We start from the raw sequence: 16,265 nt of genomic DNA, 5'->3' as shown, positions 1-16,265 counted from the left end.
TTTGGGAGGCGCGATGCCCGTCTGGCGCCGTTTTTGGCGCCAGTCGGCGGACATCGCGCCGTTGGGGGAGAATTTCGCCCTATATTCCTATTGAAAAAAACAGGAAGCTATATGCTTTATTAAATATTCCCACCAACTATCCTGCCACCTTCAATGACTTCACAGAATCGTTACTGTGCAGAAGGAGGCCATTCGGCCCATCGTGTTTACACCGGCTCTCCAAACAAGCATCATGACTTAGTGCCATTCCCCTGCCTTTTCCCCGTACCCCTGCACATGGTTTCGATTCAAACAATCATCTAATGCCCTTTTAAATACCTCAATTGAATCTGCCTCCACCACAGTTCCAGACAGTGCATTCGGCACGCAAACCACTCTCGCTGTGAAAAGTTTTTTTCTCATATCACATTAGCTTCTTTTGCAAATCACTTTAAATCTGTGCCCTCTTGTTATTGATCCTTTTATGAATGGGAACAATTTCTCCATATTTACTCTCTCCAGCCTCCTCATGATTTTGAGCATCTCTATCAAATCTCCTCTTAGCCTTCTTCTCTCCAAAAAGAACAGTCCCAGCCTCTCCAATTTACCCTCATAACTGAAATTTCTCATCCCTAGAACCATTCTTGTAAACTTCTTCTGCACTTTCTCCAATGTGTTCACATCCTTCCTATAGTGTGGCGCCCAGAACAGTACACAATACTCCAGCTGAGATCTAAGGTCTGAGGTCTTGTATAAATTCAGCATAACATAATATTTATTAGTGTCAAAATAGGCTTACATTAACACTGCAACGAAGTTACTGTGAAAATCCCCTAGTCGCCACACTACACCACCTGTTCAGGTACACTGAGGAAGAATTCAGAGTATCCAAATCGCCAAATAAGCACGTCTTTCAAGATTTGTGGGAGGAAACCAGAGCACCCGGAGGAAACCCATGTAGGCACAGGGAGAATGTGCAGACTCCGCACAGATAGAGACCCAAGCCGGGAATTGTGCCAGGGTCCCTGGCGCTGTGAAGCAAAGTGTTAACCACTATGCTACCATGCCGCCCCTGCTTGCTCTTGTAATCTATGCCCTTATGAATAAAGCCAAGAATACTATATGCTTTATTAACTGCTCTTTCTACCTGTCTTGTCACTTTCAATGATTTAGGCATATATACACCCAGGACCCTCTGCTTCTGCACCCTTTTAAGTATTTTATCCCTTATTTTATATTGTCTTGCCATGTTCTTTCTACTAAAATGCATCACCTCACACTTTTCCACATATGCCATCTATCTGCTCAATCCACCAATTTGTCTATGCCCATTTGAAGTTCTACACTATCCTCCTTACAGTTTACAATACTTCCAACTTTTTTGTCATTCGCAAACTTTAAAATTGTCCACTCCGCACCAAGATCGAGATCATTAATATATATCAGGAAAAGAAAGGGTCCCAATGCAGATTCCTGGGGAACAGCACTACAAACCTTCCTCCAGTCCAAAAAATATCCGTTCACCATTACTGTTTTGAAGGTAGCCCATTGGTCAGCTGCGGTTTTTATTGCCAATCTTTCAGTCCAGTCTAACCGGCCCAGCACCATTCTTGTTCCATTGAATTCATCTCTCCCCCAGTGAATTATTTTGACTCTGGACTGCCTAATTTCCTTTTCTATCATCATCCTAAACATTACAATACAATGATCACTGTTTCCTAAATGTTCCTACTGACACTTGATCTAATTGACCTACCTCATTTCAAAGAACCAGGTGCAACAGCGTATTCTTTCTTGCTGGACTGGACAAAAAATGCTGTCAAAACTTTTCCTGAACATAATTTAGGCACTTTTGACCCTCTCCGCCCTTTACACTACAGAATGTTCATCCCTTTCTGCACCTCCGCAGGTACTGAAGCAGTCCACACACAAATAGAACATAGAACATACGATTAAGTAAGACCAGGTCAATATCCAGACAGTGTTGAAAAATGGCAAATATCATTCACGCCATACAAGCGTCAGGCAATGTCCATCTCCAACAAGAGACAATCTGACCTCACCCTTTGACATTCAGTGGCATTATCATCACTGAATCCCCCGTGATCAACATCCTGGGGGTTACCATTGACTGGAAACTGAACTGGACCAGCTATATAAATACTGTGGCTACAAGAACAGGTCAGAAACTGTGAAGCCTGTGGCAAGTAATTAATCTCCAGACTCCCCAAAGCCATCTACAAGGCACGGTCAGGAGTATGATGGAGTAATCTATACTTGCCTGGTTGGGCACAACTCCAACAACACTCAAAAAGCTTGACACCATCCAGGACAATTTAGCGCAATTGATTAGTGCCCATTCCACAAACATTCACTCCTTCCACCACTGAGGAACAGTGTTAGAAGTGTGCACAATCTACAAGATGCACTGCAGGAACTCATCAAGGTTCCTTAGGCAGCACCTTCCAAATCCACGACCATTATCATCTAGAAGGACAAGGGCAGCAGGCACTTAGGAAAACCAGTACCTGGAAAGTTCTCCTACAAGTCACTCACCATCCAGACTTGGAAATATATTGCTGTTCCTTCACTGTTGCTGGGTCAAAATTCTGGAATTCCTTCCCCAACAGCACTGTGGATGCATCTATACCTCAGGGACTGCAGCGGTTCAAGAAGGCAGCTCACCACCACCTTCTCAGAGGCAACAATGTACGGACAATAAATGCTGGCCTAGCCACATCCCATGAATTAATAAAAAGAACTATTCCAGTCTATATTCGGGTAATTAAAGTTCCCCGTTAAAACTATTCTATAATGTTAGTATCTCTCTGTAATTTCACTGCAGATTTGTCTTCTACATCCTTCTCACTAGTTGGTGGTCTATGGACTACACCGAGCAATGGAATTGCTCACTTTTTGTTCCTTCGCTTTAGCCAAATTGACTCTGACCTTGAACCCTCTAGGACATCCTCTTTCTCCAACACTATGGCCTTCTCCTTGTCCCATCCTGCTACCCCCTCCTCCTTTTCTTACTTTCCTATCTTCCTGAACTCCTTATACCAAGGAACATTTAACACCAAGTCCTGCCTTTCCTTGAACCAGTTCTCTGTTATTGGCTAAGGCACATATACACCCAGGTCCCCTGCACCCCTTTTGGAGTTTTACTCCCTATTTTATACCATGTCTCCATGTTCTTGCTACCAAAATGAATCACATTTCTCTGCACTGAACTTCATCTGACACATGTCCACCCATTCCACCAATTTGTTGATGCCTTTTGAAGTTCTACACTGTCCTCTTCACAGTTTACAATGCTTCCGAGTTTTGTATCATCCACAATAGAAGTGAACATGTAACATAAACCCATGTGTTGAGTCATGTTCTGTGCAGGAGGCCAGCCGCTGCCACCTGGTCTGGTCTACATGTAACTCCAATCCCACATTGTGTGATTGACTCTTAATACCCTCAAGACAACTAATTACCACTTACCAGTGTTGTTCACATCGAAGGAACAAATGAAAGAAAAATGCAAATGTGTAACATGTCATTGTAATGCATTATCTTTGATTTTTTTGATTCTAAAGATCCATAAAACATCTATATTTTTATTATTACAGACAACTGTATGGAAATTATTGGAGGCCAGGAAGCTGTGCCCCATTCCAGACCTTACATGGCTTCCATCCAGTCATTCAAAGATCATAAATGTGGAGGAGCTTTAATCAAAACCAGCTGGGTGCTGACAGCTGCACACTGCCAAGAGTAAGTTACAATAGGTTAATGCATCTTTGAAAAGCGATAAGTGCACTGTGGGTAAGAATAATAAAAGTTATGTTTAGAACAATGGGCGTCATTCTCCAACCCCCCAGCGGGTCGGAGAATGGCCGTTGGCCGCCGTGAATCCCGCCCCTGCCGGTTGCCGAAGTCTCCGGCACCGGATATTCGGCGGGGCGGAAATTCCTCCGGCGTCGGCCTAGCCCCTCAATGTTGGGGCTCGGCCCCCAAAGATGCGGAGCATTCCGCACCTTTGGGGCGGCGCTATGCCCGTCTGATTGGCACCGTTTTGGGCGCCAGACGGCGGACATCGCGCCGTTTCGGGAGAATTTTGCCCCAACATCTCTAAGATACATGAAAACGCATAGGAAAGGACACGGTAGCACAGTGGTTAGCACAGTTTGCTTCGCTGCTCCAGGATCCCACATTCGATTCCCAGCTTAGGTCATTGTCTGTGTGGAGTTTGCACTTTCTCCCCGTGTCTGCTCTGGTTTCCTCCCACAGTCCAAAGATGTGCAGGTTAGGCGGATTGACCATGCTAAATTGCCCTTAGTATCCAAAACGTTTAAGTGGGGTTATTGGATTATGGGGAGAGGGTGGCTTAGGTAGGGTGCTCTTTCCAAGAGTCGGTGCAGACTCGATGGACCAAATGTCCTCCTTCTGCACTGTAAATTCTATGATTCTATGAAAAGTCCATTTGCTGCACTGAGCCTCTCCTGTCGCATTGACATAGTAACATAGAAAGATAGAAAATAGGAGCTGGGGAAGGCCATTCTTTCCTTCAAACCTGCTCTGTTATTCATTATGATCATGGCTCATCATCCAACTCAGTAACCTGTTCCCACTTTCCCACCATATCCTTTGATCCCTTTGGTCCCAAGGGCTATATCTAATTCCTTCTTGAAAACATACAAAGTTTCGGCCTCAACTGCCTTCTGTGGTAGCAAATTCCACAGGCTCAACACTCTCTGGGTGAAGAAATATCTCCTCATATCAGTCCTAAATGGTTTACCCTGTATCCTCAGACTTGACCCCTGCATCTCGACATCCCTGCCATCAGGAACTTCCTTCCTGCATCTACCCTGTCTAGTCCTGTTAGAATGTTATAGTTCATTCTTCTGAACTCCAGCGAATATAATCCTAACCAATCAACCTCTCCACGTAAATCAGTCGTGCCATCCCAGGAATCAATCCACCCATTCAATCTCTAATCTACCCTCGGATGAGCACCTCTCATACATTTTACACTCCATTGTGAAGGCTATCCAACCCAGTTTTCCTTCACAGTTGCCGCTGTCCTTTGCTGGGTTAAATTGTCAGCAGCTACCCTTTGATCTCGAGGAGCAATTCTTAACAAAATCATTGTGTGTCTTTTGGTTACTTAACCACAGACGCCAATATCAATTGTCAGACCCGACTGCATAGATTGACAAATGGTGTAATCTATGTACATCATCACCCCCAAAATCTCCCTAACCCCTTTCTGTCATGCAACCTCCTGGAAACAGAGAAATAAAGGGCAAAGAATTTGAAAAGAAGCTATTAATATTACACAGTGACTTCAACTCAAAGGACATTCTTTCCAATTCTTGGTCATATTGCTAACTTGATCTGTCATTTGTGCTGTGGTACCAACTGAACTACAGAAAATGCTAACAAAACTAATGTATCAACTTTCCTAATTTCTTTTACAGCAAAAGGATTCCACAGGAAAACACTCGGGTAGTTCTTGGAGCTCACTCACTTTCAAAAGGAGGGAAGGAAGAACAAATATTTACTGTTAAAAGGCTGATTCCACATGATTTGTATGACTCAAAATTGATTACAAATGACATCATGCTTATTGAGGTAAAAATGTTAAAGCTTTATATTTCTAATTATAATGTCTAGAGATTCATCTGTTTCAACTTGTAGGTACAGACTAGGTGCAAGGAATGACCCCTGTACCTGAACAGCTCGGCTCGAGATGCATCCAATATTAGGCCTTACGCCTCATTTAAATGAAGCCATGACCTAAGTTTCACATCCTAATGCAGCTCACCAGTGAAAAGATATAGGGCTGGATTCCCTGATTTTGGGGCTAAGTGCCGACGGCGTTGTGGGAACAGTGGCTTTTTACAAAGCTAAAATTGGCTCCGAACCCTCACTGATTCCGGGACCGGTGAGAGTCCAACAGCAGCGCCAGGTAAAATCGGACGGAGAACGGCTGGGTCCATGGCTGCGCATGCGCACGATGATGACCTGCAGTGGCCGTGCCTTACAAAGGCGCCGGCCACGTGTGGACCCGACCTGCCAGATGGTGCCCCCTTGGGCCCCCCCTAACCACCCCCACCAGTCCCCCCAGCCCCCCGCTCCCCCCCCCCCCCCCCCCGTCCCCGCTCAGCCTATTAAGGGGCAATTTAACGTTGCCAATCCATCAACCCTGCTCATCTTTGGCTTGTGGGGGTGAGACCCATGTAGACACAGGGAGAATGTGCAAACTCCACACGGACAGTGACCCGGGGCCAGGATCAAGCCAGAGCCCTCGGTGCTGTGAGGCAGCAATGCTAACCACTGAGCCACCGTGTCGTCCTTACCCTGGGAGGTGTTAAAAGGAAAGAAGATGCAATTGTGCGGGGTGACTGGGAAGAGGAGCACAGGGCACTTGAAGGGAGAAACAAAATAAAGTTCAGGAAATGGGGAGCGGGTATTGAGTAGTCGCCAACAGTGGCTCATGGGATTCCAGGAGAAATATTCTGCTGCGCCTGGCTTCACGTTGAGGAAACTATTTTTAATAAATTTATCTTTTTGATCGATGTCTGCTGCAATCTCATTGAGGACCACCTGACAGTCTGCATGTAAACTTGGCTGATGCGCAATCAATTACTCTCGAGACGAAGGTAGTAAGTAACTGAGGCTTTAATGCACTAGAACTTTACCCCAGCAGCTTCGGTACAGAAAGTGAAGGCTGCTGGGACCGCACCATCTCTTATACCCCGCCTTCGGGGCGGAGCTATGTCATAAAACCAATGGTAGACTCCAGGGTCTTAACCAATGGCGTCGGCCTCTCAGGTACCACACTACCACATTCACCCCCTGTTAAAAAGGAGTCCAGCGGGGGTGGTGGCCAATGGGGAAACAAAACAGGCTTACCTGAATGCAGCCATGCTGACGCTCACTACATTCAGGGTTTTGCATGTCGGTTATGAAACAAGTGCTTAGTCCATTGTTTGTTTCAAGAGCAGGGCCTGAATGCCTATCTCTTTGCCTCTTGGCTGGTAATGAGTGCTTGGCTGATTGGAGACCTTGGCACCCATTTTGAAAACTACCTGCAATCGTTCGGAACACTTACAATGGTATCATTTCCTGTAAAAACAAGATAACAAAATAAACTCTCCAATGCCTAATAGAATGAATGATGTTCACTTTTTAAGAAGTTTTTTCTTCATTTGAACTATGACAAGGTATTGTGCAACACTAGCAACTGGTGCTAATACAGCAAAAGTTAAAAATCATGATTAACTTAATTGTGAAATGTTCAATTAGTTTCCTTGGAATAAATTGCAGAAATACCAATGTAGCGATAAGTGCAACAAAGCAATGGGAGGCAGCTGTGCAGTCAATGGCTATTCAAACCTAACTCAATAAAAACCCCTGTGTATTGAAAATGAAAACACTTCACAAAATCTACAGCCTACCCAGTAACCAAAAATGAAATTGCGTTTGAGAAAACTCAGATCACCACACATGTAGAAACGATTCACGTGCTTTATAAATGTAATTCCAGCTCAATGGCACAGCGACTCTGAACAAATTTGTGAATATCCTGGGATTGCCTAACAACGGAAAGGATGTTGAAAGCGGAGTCATTTGCAATGTTGCAGGTTGGGGAGTCACCAAACCTGAAGCGATGAGCAGTTCAGACACATTGCAACAAGCGAATGTGACCGTCGTAGACAGGGACCTGTGTTCTATGTATTACACCTACTACCCGGCAATAACAGATGAAGTACTTTGTGCTGGTGACCAAGAAGAAGGAAGAGATTCTTGCTCTGTAAGTATCAGAGGGGTAAAAATTACTTCAAAATTCTAGATGAATAGTAAATCTATGCAAACTGAGAACTTCTACAAACAATATTGTTTCTGTGTTTATGAGATCCTGAGTGCTGTATCCTGCAGCAGTGGAGCAGGTTTCAATGGCCTTGGCCATCCAGGTAGTGTGGTGAATTCACTGATCCCACAATTCCCATGGGGAGCAGCACTCAGAGATTGGCCTACGATCTGTAATGCTGATTGTCCATACTCCCGGATGGTCCACATTCCTGCTTGGAGCACAGGTCATTGAATTTATGCTGGCAATGTCGTGTTGGGTGTTCCGATATACAAACGAACCAACACGGTTGTAGATGGTACAACTCTGTTTTATTATTCTGTATAATAACAACTGTTAACTTCTGGTTGTGGTTCGTACTTCACCAGTTAACCTGTGGACCCAGCCCTAGCACTGTCTTAGAGAGGCACTCAGCACATGGTGTATGTCTGAGTGGCACGCTGTGAGCTCTGTGCTTTGAGCTATCTCCTGGTGGAATGAGCGGGAACTGTGGTGTTCCCTGTTTTATAGTGCGTGTGCTCTCACTGGTGATTGGCTGTGATGTTGCATGTGTGTTGATTGGTCCGTCGACCTGTCCATCAGTGTGTGTGTGTGATTGCATCATGATATGTTAATATGGATATCATGACAGGCAAGTCCTCCCAATCTCTGCTGGCAAGTCCTCCCAATCTCTGTTTTATGGTGTGTGCTGGATGGAGGTCAGCCACATGGGAAAAGGAGAACTTGACAGGGAGCTGCCCAGTGAAAGTGTTATTCCTGTTTCCCAGCAGCCAGGTTTCGATACCATATGCAAAAAAGTACATTTACCAAGGTTAAATAGAAAACAATCTGACAATTTCACGAGGATGAATTTAATGAAATGCCACAGTCCCTGCCCTGCTAGCTAATAGGTGGGGGGAAACTTGTCCACGCTGGAAGCAATGTTATCCTTTAAGGCGAATCTTCCGCCGCAATGTTAGGAGGAAGTGCTGCCTGAGGGTGCTGCTGGTGAATCGGATGACCAACAGTTCTGTAGTGCCCACAGTGGCATATAGTCCCACAAAAGAGTTTTAAATCTTTATATTCATTTTGTTAAGAAAGAGTTACAAATTTTTGCCAAAATAGCTCACCACCTATCATGTGGTGTGACAATACACTTTATGAAGAAAACATAGCATTATAAGATGCTGTGGCATTTGCACATGGGGTCACCGCAACAACAAAAATCCCTTCATTTTTTCTTATCTATACCCCCTTCCCTCCTCTGAATGTATTGACTTCTCACTAGGTTACAGTTCTGTAGATGCTCTCAAAGAATCTTGTGCCAGTGATCATTCTTTGTATGTGAACCTATGCAATGTGTGTTGGCAGGCTACTCAACCAATGTTGCTCTTAACCAAAGTTTGCAATGTGCCACTTGTAGCAGGGCCTGTTAGGATCAGAAGCAGGAACCCCAGTCAATTTACACCTCCCAAACGCAAGGACAACAATATATTAGCTTGAGGTGAGGAGGGACCAGAGGCTTTTTTTAAAGAAATTCTTTCATGCGATGTGGGCATCACTGACTGTACCAGCATTTAGTGCTCAACCCTAATTACCCTCCAACTGAGTGTCTTGCTAGGCATTTCAGAGGGCAGTTATCAGTCAGCATTGCTGTGTGTCTGGAGTCACATGTAGGCCAGACCAGGTAAGGGCAGCAGATTTCCTTCCCTGAAGGACATTAGTGAGACAGATAGCTTTATACGGCAATTGACAGGGGCTCCATGGTTATTATTAGACTTTTAATTCCAAATTGTCATTGAATTCAAATTTCATCACCTGCCATGGTGAGGTTCAAAACCAGGATCCTGGAGCATTGCCTAGTCCCTGGATTACTGGTCCAGTAACAATACTACTACATCACTGCCTCGCCTGTTTTCTACTGAGGAATCATGGAAGAATGTCCTGTACTGGCCTCCCCGAACAGGCGCCGCAATGTGGCGACTAGGGGCTTTTAATTATTATTAATTTCCCTCAGATCCAGCTAATGATATTGGCAGAATCTGATTGAGTACCTTTTTTTTCCATTTCCTTTTCCTGGCCTCAGCCAGCCAAATTGAGAGTGGACTGCGTGTTGGATGAATCAACTTGGAGTCAGAAAGGCCAGGGGAGAGGGTGGGAGGGCAGAAGAGATAATGGTGAACAAAATTAGAAAGGCCTCAGTATTGGAAGGGCCTCAGGAGGGAAATCGGAAGAGTTGGTGATGGAGGAGAAAAATGATCATTAATTCTAAGGCAGAGAACCTCATTATAATTTTAAAGAAATTCCCTGTCTTGTCTTCATTAAAACCAAAAATAGTTTTGGCCCGGCTTTAGCTTTTGTCCATTTTTACATGGCCACTTGGCCAAACCCAACCCTTTTTTTGTGAGTTGAAATTCCCCTCATCAATTCTGAAAGTCCAGAATAATAATCTTTATTGTCACAAGTAGGCTTACATTAACACTGCAATGAAGTTACTGTGAAAAGTCTCTAGTCGCCACATTCCGGCGCCTGTTCGGCTAGACAGGGGGAGAATTCAGAATGACCAAATTACCTAATAGCATATCTTTCGGGACTTGTGGGAGGAAACTGGAGCACCCGGAGCCTATTGAGTCTTTGCCGCTCTCTTTAAAGCAAGCTAGCCTATCCCATTCACCTGCTCTATTCCCTTAGCCCTGAAAGTTTATTTCGCTCAAATGCCCATCTAATTTATTTTTGAAAGCATTCAGTGTCTCCACTTCCGCCACTTCCGTAGGCTGCAAATTCCAGCTCATTAACATCTGCTATGTTATAAACGTTCTTCCTCATATCCTATCTGTATCTGTTGTCCAAAGCCGGGACGGCGACCACATAATGGCCCGTTGACCTTGGGGTGAAATTTCCGGTCTCCGGGAGGGTGAGACCGAAGAATCCTGCCCTACATCTCTGTCCCCTAGTCCTTGTCCATTAGCTAATGGAAACAGTTTTTCTATGTTTACGTTATCTAAATTTGTCATAATCTTGGACACTTCCATCAAATATCCCCTCAGGAATCTTTGCTTCATGGGAAACAGCTCCGGTTTCTCCAACCTAACTTTGTAGCTAAAATCCCTCATTAAACAGAGTTACCAGCAAGTTTACAGCATAGAAACAGGCTGTTTGTCCCAACAGGCACCTGGAAACATTCTGGTGCATCTCCTCTGTACCCTCTCAAAGACCCATGGATCCGTTCTAAATTGTTGGGACCAGTAATGGGCGCAACACTATATGGTTGTGGTCCAACCAGAACTTTATAACATCCAGCATAACTAGCCTCCTTTGTACTCAATGCCGCAAGATCATGGGGGTAATTTTGACTTGGTGTGCTTAGGCCACTCATTTTACATGATGCCACAGCCCTAGCAGAGAAAACTGTGCAGTCAAACACAATAGGTTACTATCAGTACACTGATCATGATGGATTGTGGGGAGAATCCAATTTCCCATCGTTGCCTGGTCAGGATTACACGGGAGTCTCTTTCCACACAATTTGGTTCACTCTTAATGTGCAAATAGTTTCTGGTGGCTCAAGATGGCCCACCATCCATTCATCAGGACAACCAAGGGTAAGTCATTATTGCAGTCTATCCACGTCCTTTGAACAAACTGTCTTAATCAGCTGACCAAGGCAACTATTAAATGAAAAATGATATCAATTAGTTTGCATCCTTTTCCTGCCTCTGTCTGATGTCTAAGTACAATAGCCATTAACTTACATGTGCAACATGCTATTTTGTGAAAATGAAACATTCATGGAATAGTTAAGTTGCCTTCATGCTTAACAAGGAGAATCAGATTGATCTTGCCATATCTTAGCCAGGTTCTTAGGCAGTGCGATTCTCCACTCCTGCTGCAGTGAATGGGAGATGTGGCTGAGTGCCAAATCCTCCGTCCTCACGAGCAGCAGTAGCGGGGCAGACTCGCAACAGAGAATCCTGGCCCTTATGTTAAGTGACTGATTAGTCATAGTGGAGTTGTGTGGTAGTCACCACTGTTTGTATATAGTACACATATGAGATGTAATACGGTAAGGCTCCTGGACTACAGGTATGGGGTTAGATCCCTGCCTTCTGGCTCCGCCCAGTAGGCAGAGTATAAATGTATTTGCTCACCGAGCTGCAGCCATTTCGGCAGCAGCTGCAGGAGGCAACACATCTCTGCTTAATACAGCCTCGATTACTCTCTACTCTTGCCTCGTCGTAATTGATAGTGCATCAATTTATTACGCAGAGATATTACAGTGATGGACCTTCGCATCAAGCCTGATCGCCTGCAGCAGACAATGCCACGTCGGCCTTCGACCACTGGCTAGCTTGCTTTGAAGCCTACATCGGATCAGCCACAGAACCACCCTCAGAGGCACAGAAACTACAGATCCTGTACACACAATTGAGCTCCAATATTTTTCCTCTCATCCGGGACACCCCCAACTACACTGAGGCCACGGCGCTTCTGAAAGAGAACTACACATGGCCGATCAACAAACTCTACGCCAGGCACCTCCTGTCCATGCAGCAACGACTCCCCGGTGAGTCATAGAATCATAGAATTTACAGTGCAGAAGGAGGCCATTCGGCCCATCGAGTCTACACCGGCCCTTACAAAGAGTACTCTACTGAAGCCCATGTATCTACCCTATCCCCATAACCCAGTAACCCTCACTTAACATTTTTTTGACACTAAGGGCAATTTAGCATGGTCAATCCACCTGACCCGCACATCTTTGGACAGTGGGAGGAAACCAGAGCACCTGGAGGAAACCCACACAGACACGGGGAGAACATGCAGACTCCGCACAGACAGTGACCCAAGCCGGGAATCGAACCTGGGACCCTGGAGCTGTGAAGCAACTGTGCTAACCACTGTGCTACCTTGCTGCCCAAGATTTGGAAGATTTCTGGCTTATATCCACCAGTGCCTCTTAGAAGGGGGTAGGCTCGACCTCGCGGCGATCAAGAAACTCGCGACCTCGCTAACGGTAGCCTCCCGTAATGTACAAGCGCATGCCCCCGACCGCACAGCGACCCCATCCTGGGCATCGTGGTCCCCACCAGCAACCGCCCCCAGCCAACCCCAAGACTGTGCCGCGGCGGCAGCCAGCCAACCCCAGGGGACCAAAGTGCTATTTCTGCGGGCAGACAAAGCACACCCGCCAGCACTGCCCGGCGCGGAGCGCACACTGCAAGGCCAGCGGGAAGAAAGGACATTTCACTGCGGTGTGCCAGGCATGGTCGATCGCCGCTGTAACCAGCCCCATTGTTCCTGCACCCCCCACGTGCGACCCGTGGGTGCCGCCATTTTGGCCCGCGCAACCCACGTGGGTGCCGCCATCTTCCCCTCATCAGGCCTCGTGTGGCCCATGGGCGCCGCCATCTTCCCCCATCAGATCTCGTGCGGCCCGTGGGCCCCGCCATCTTTAACGCCGCCCGCCATGTGCGCAGCTCGCCTCCATCACGCCGACCAGTCCCTGTCACACAACCTCGCAACCGCGACAACGACGGTGAAAGTCGATGGCCACAAGACACCTTGCCTTCTCGACTCCGGGAGCACAGAGAGCTTCATCCACCCCGATACGGTAAGGCGCTGGTCCCTCGCGGTACACCCCATTACCCAACGAATCTCCCTGGCCTCCGGACCCACTCCGTGGAGGTCCGGGGGTACTGCACCGCCACCCTCACCGTCCAGGGCATAGAATTCAGCAATTTCCGGCTCTATGTCCTCCCCAACCTCTGTGCAGCCTTGCTACTCGGCTTGGACTTCCAATGCAACCTCCAAAGTCTAACCATGAAATTTGGCGGGCTCCTACCACCCCTTACTGTATGCGGCCTCACGACCCTTAAGGTCGACCCACCTCCCCTGTTTGCGAACCTCACCCCGGATTGCAAACCCGTCGCCATCAGGAGCAGACGGTACAGTGCCCAGGACAGGACCATCATCAGGTTGGAGGTCCAGGGGCTACTGCGGGAAGGCATCATCGAGGCCAGCAACTGCCCCTGGAGAGCCCAAGTGGTAGTTGTAAAGACTGGGGAGAAACACAGGATGGTCATTGACTACAGCCAGACCATCAATCGGTACACGCAGCTCGACGCGTACCCCCTCCCATGCATATCTGATATGGTCAATCAGATTGCACAATATTGGGTCTTCTCTACAGTGGACCTGAAATCTGCCTACCACCAGCTCCCCATCCGCAAGGCGGACCGCCAATGTACGGCGTTCGAAGCAGACGGCCGCCTTTACCACTTCCTTAGGGTTCCCTTCGGCGTCACTAATGGGGTCTTGGTCTTCCAACGGGAGATGGACCGAATGGTTGACTGATACGGACTGTGGGCCACCTTCCCGTACCTGGATAACGTCACCATCTGCGGCCACGGCCAGCGACCACGACGCTAACCTTTCCAAATTTCTTCACACCGCCAAACTCCTGAACCTCACGTATAACAAGGAGAAGTGCCTGTTTAGCACCAACTGCTTAGCCATTCTTGGCTATGTGGTGCAAAATGGAGTTCTAGGGCCCGACCCCGATTGCATGCGCCCCCTCATAGAACTCCCCCTCCCCCACTGCCCCAAGGCCCTCAAACGATGCCTGGGGTTCTTCTCATACTATGCTCATTGGGTCCCTAACTATGCGGACAAGGCCCACCCACTCATTCACTCCACAGTTTTCCCCCTGATGGCCGAGGCTCACCAGGCCTTCAACCGTATCAAGGCCGACATCGCCAAGGCCGCGATGCACGCGGTCGACGAGACCCTCCCCTTTCAAATTGAGAACGATGCATCAGACGTCGCTCTAGCCGCCACCCTCAACCAGTCAGGCAGACCCGTGGCATTCTTTTCCCGCATCCTCCACGCCTCCGAAATTCGGCACTCCTCCATCGTAAAAGAGGCCCCAGCCATCGTTGAAGCTGTGCGGCATTGGAGGCATTACCTGGCCGGCAGGAGATTCACTCTCCTCACTGACCAACGGTTGGTTGCCTTCATGTTCGATAACACACAGCGGGGCAAGATCAAAAATGATAAAATCTTAAGGTGGAGGATCGAGCTCTCCACCTACAATTATGAGATTTTGTATTGCTCCGGTAAGCTCAACGAGTCCCCTGATGTCCTATCCCAAGGTACATGTGCCAGCGCACAAGTGGACCGACTCCGGGCCCTACACGATGGTCTCTGTCACCCAGGGGTCACCCATTTCTTTCACTTCATAAAGGCCCGCAAGCTACCCGACTCCATTGCGGATGTCAGGGCGGTTACCAGAGACTGCCAGGTCTGCGCGGAGTCCAAACCGCACTTCTACCGGCCAGACCAGGCGCACCTGGTGAAGGCCTCCCGTCCCTTTGAACGCCTCAGCATGGACTTCAAAGGGCACTTCCCATCCTCCGACCGAAACACGTACTTCCTTAATGTGGTCGACGAATACTTCAGATTCCCCTTCGCCATTCCATGCCCTGATATGACGTCTGCCACAGTCACCAAGGCCCTCAATAGTATCTTCACCCTGTTCGGTTTCCCCGCTTATGTCCACAGTGACCGGCGATCCTCCTTTATGAGCGATGAGCTGCGTCAATTACTGCTCAGCAAGGGCATTGCCTCGAGCAGGACGACCAGCTACAACCCCCGGGGAAACGGGTAGGTGGAAAGGGAAAACGGGACGGTCTGGAAGGCCGTCCTGTTGGCCCTACGGTCTAAATATCTCCCAGTCTCCTGCTGGCAGGAGGCCCTCCCCGACGCACTACACTCCATCCGATCGCTACTTTGCATTGCGACTAATGCAACCCCCCATGAACGTCTCCTTGCCTTCCCTAGGAAGTCCACCTCTGGGGTTTCGCTCCCAACGTGGCTGGCAGCTCCTGGACCCGTTGTCCTCCGCAAACATGTGCGGCTTCACAAGGTGGACCCGTTGATCGAGTCGGTACAGCAAACCTGACAGCCGCCAGGACACAGTCACCCTCAGGGACCTGGCACCAGCTGGGTCCCCCCCATCTGCCCTGGTGCCACCCATCCTTCCCCCAGCACATCTCACCACAGCCCCCGCTCCAGGACGATCCGCCCTCCCATTGGTTCCACCCGGGGATGAAGATGAGGACTACACGTTCACGGAGTCACCGGCGTCCAAGCCGGTGCCTGCATCACCACCGGGACTGCGGCGCTCACAACGGAGGATCAAGGCACCCGACCGGCTAAATTTGTGAACTTTTCCAGAACTGTACACTTTAAAAATGTTCACTCACATGTAAATAGTATTCCACCACCCCCACTGGACTCTTTTTTAACAGAGGGTGAATGTGGTAGTCACCACTGTTTGTGTATAGTACACACATGAGATGTAATACGGTAAGGCTCCTGTAATACAGGCACGGGGGTAGATCCCTGCCTGCTGGCTCCGCCCAGCAGGCGGAGTATAAATGTG

At 47.8% G+C, this 16,265-nt stretch overlaps 1 protein-coding gene across 1 annotated transcript in view; it reads left to right on the top strand.

Moving 5' to 3' along the window:
- LOC140409417 (transmembrane protease serine 9-like) overlaps positions 1 to 16,265 on the top strand; it is a 64,373-nt gene that overhangs the window by 37,370 nt on the left and 10,738 nt on the right. Inside the window, exons 7-9 of the mRNA XM_072497857.1 lie at positions 3,597 to 3,741; positions 5,454 to 5,601; positions 7,520 to 7,786. Of these exons, the coding sequence (XP_072353958.1) occupies positions 3,597 to 3,741; positions 5,454 to 5,601; positions 7,520 to 7,786 (560 nt within the window). The remainder of the gene's footprint in view (positions 1 to 3,596; positions 3,742 to 5,453; positions 5,602 to 7,519; positions 7,787 to 16,265) is intronic.

The sequence above is a fragment of the Scyliorhinus torazame genome, chromosome 3 (genome assembly GCF_047496885.1).
Source record: "Scyliorhinus torazame isolate Kashiwa2021f chromosome 3, sScyTor2.1, whole genome shotgun sequence".
In the NCBI taxonomy this organism is placed as follows: domain Eukaryota; kingdom Metazoa; phylum Chordata; class Chondrichthyes; order Carcharhiniformes; family Scyliorhinidae; genus Scyliorhinus; species Scyliorhinus torazame.
Note: the sequence above shows the minus strand (reverse complement) of the source record. Positions and strands in the feature narration are given on the sequence as shown.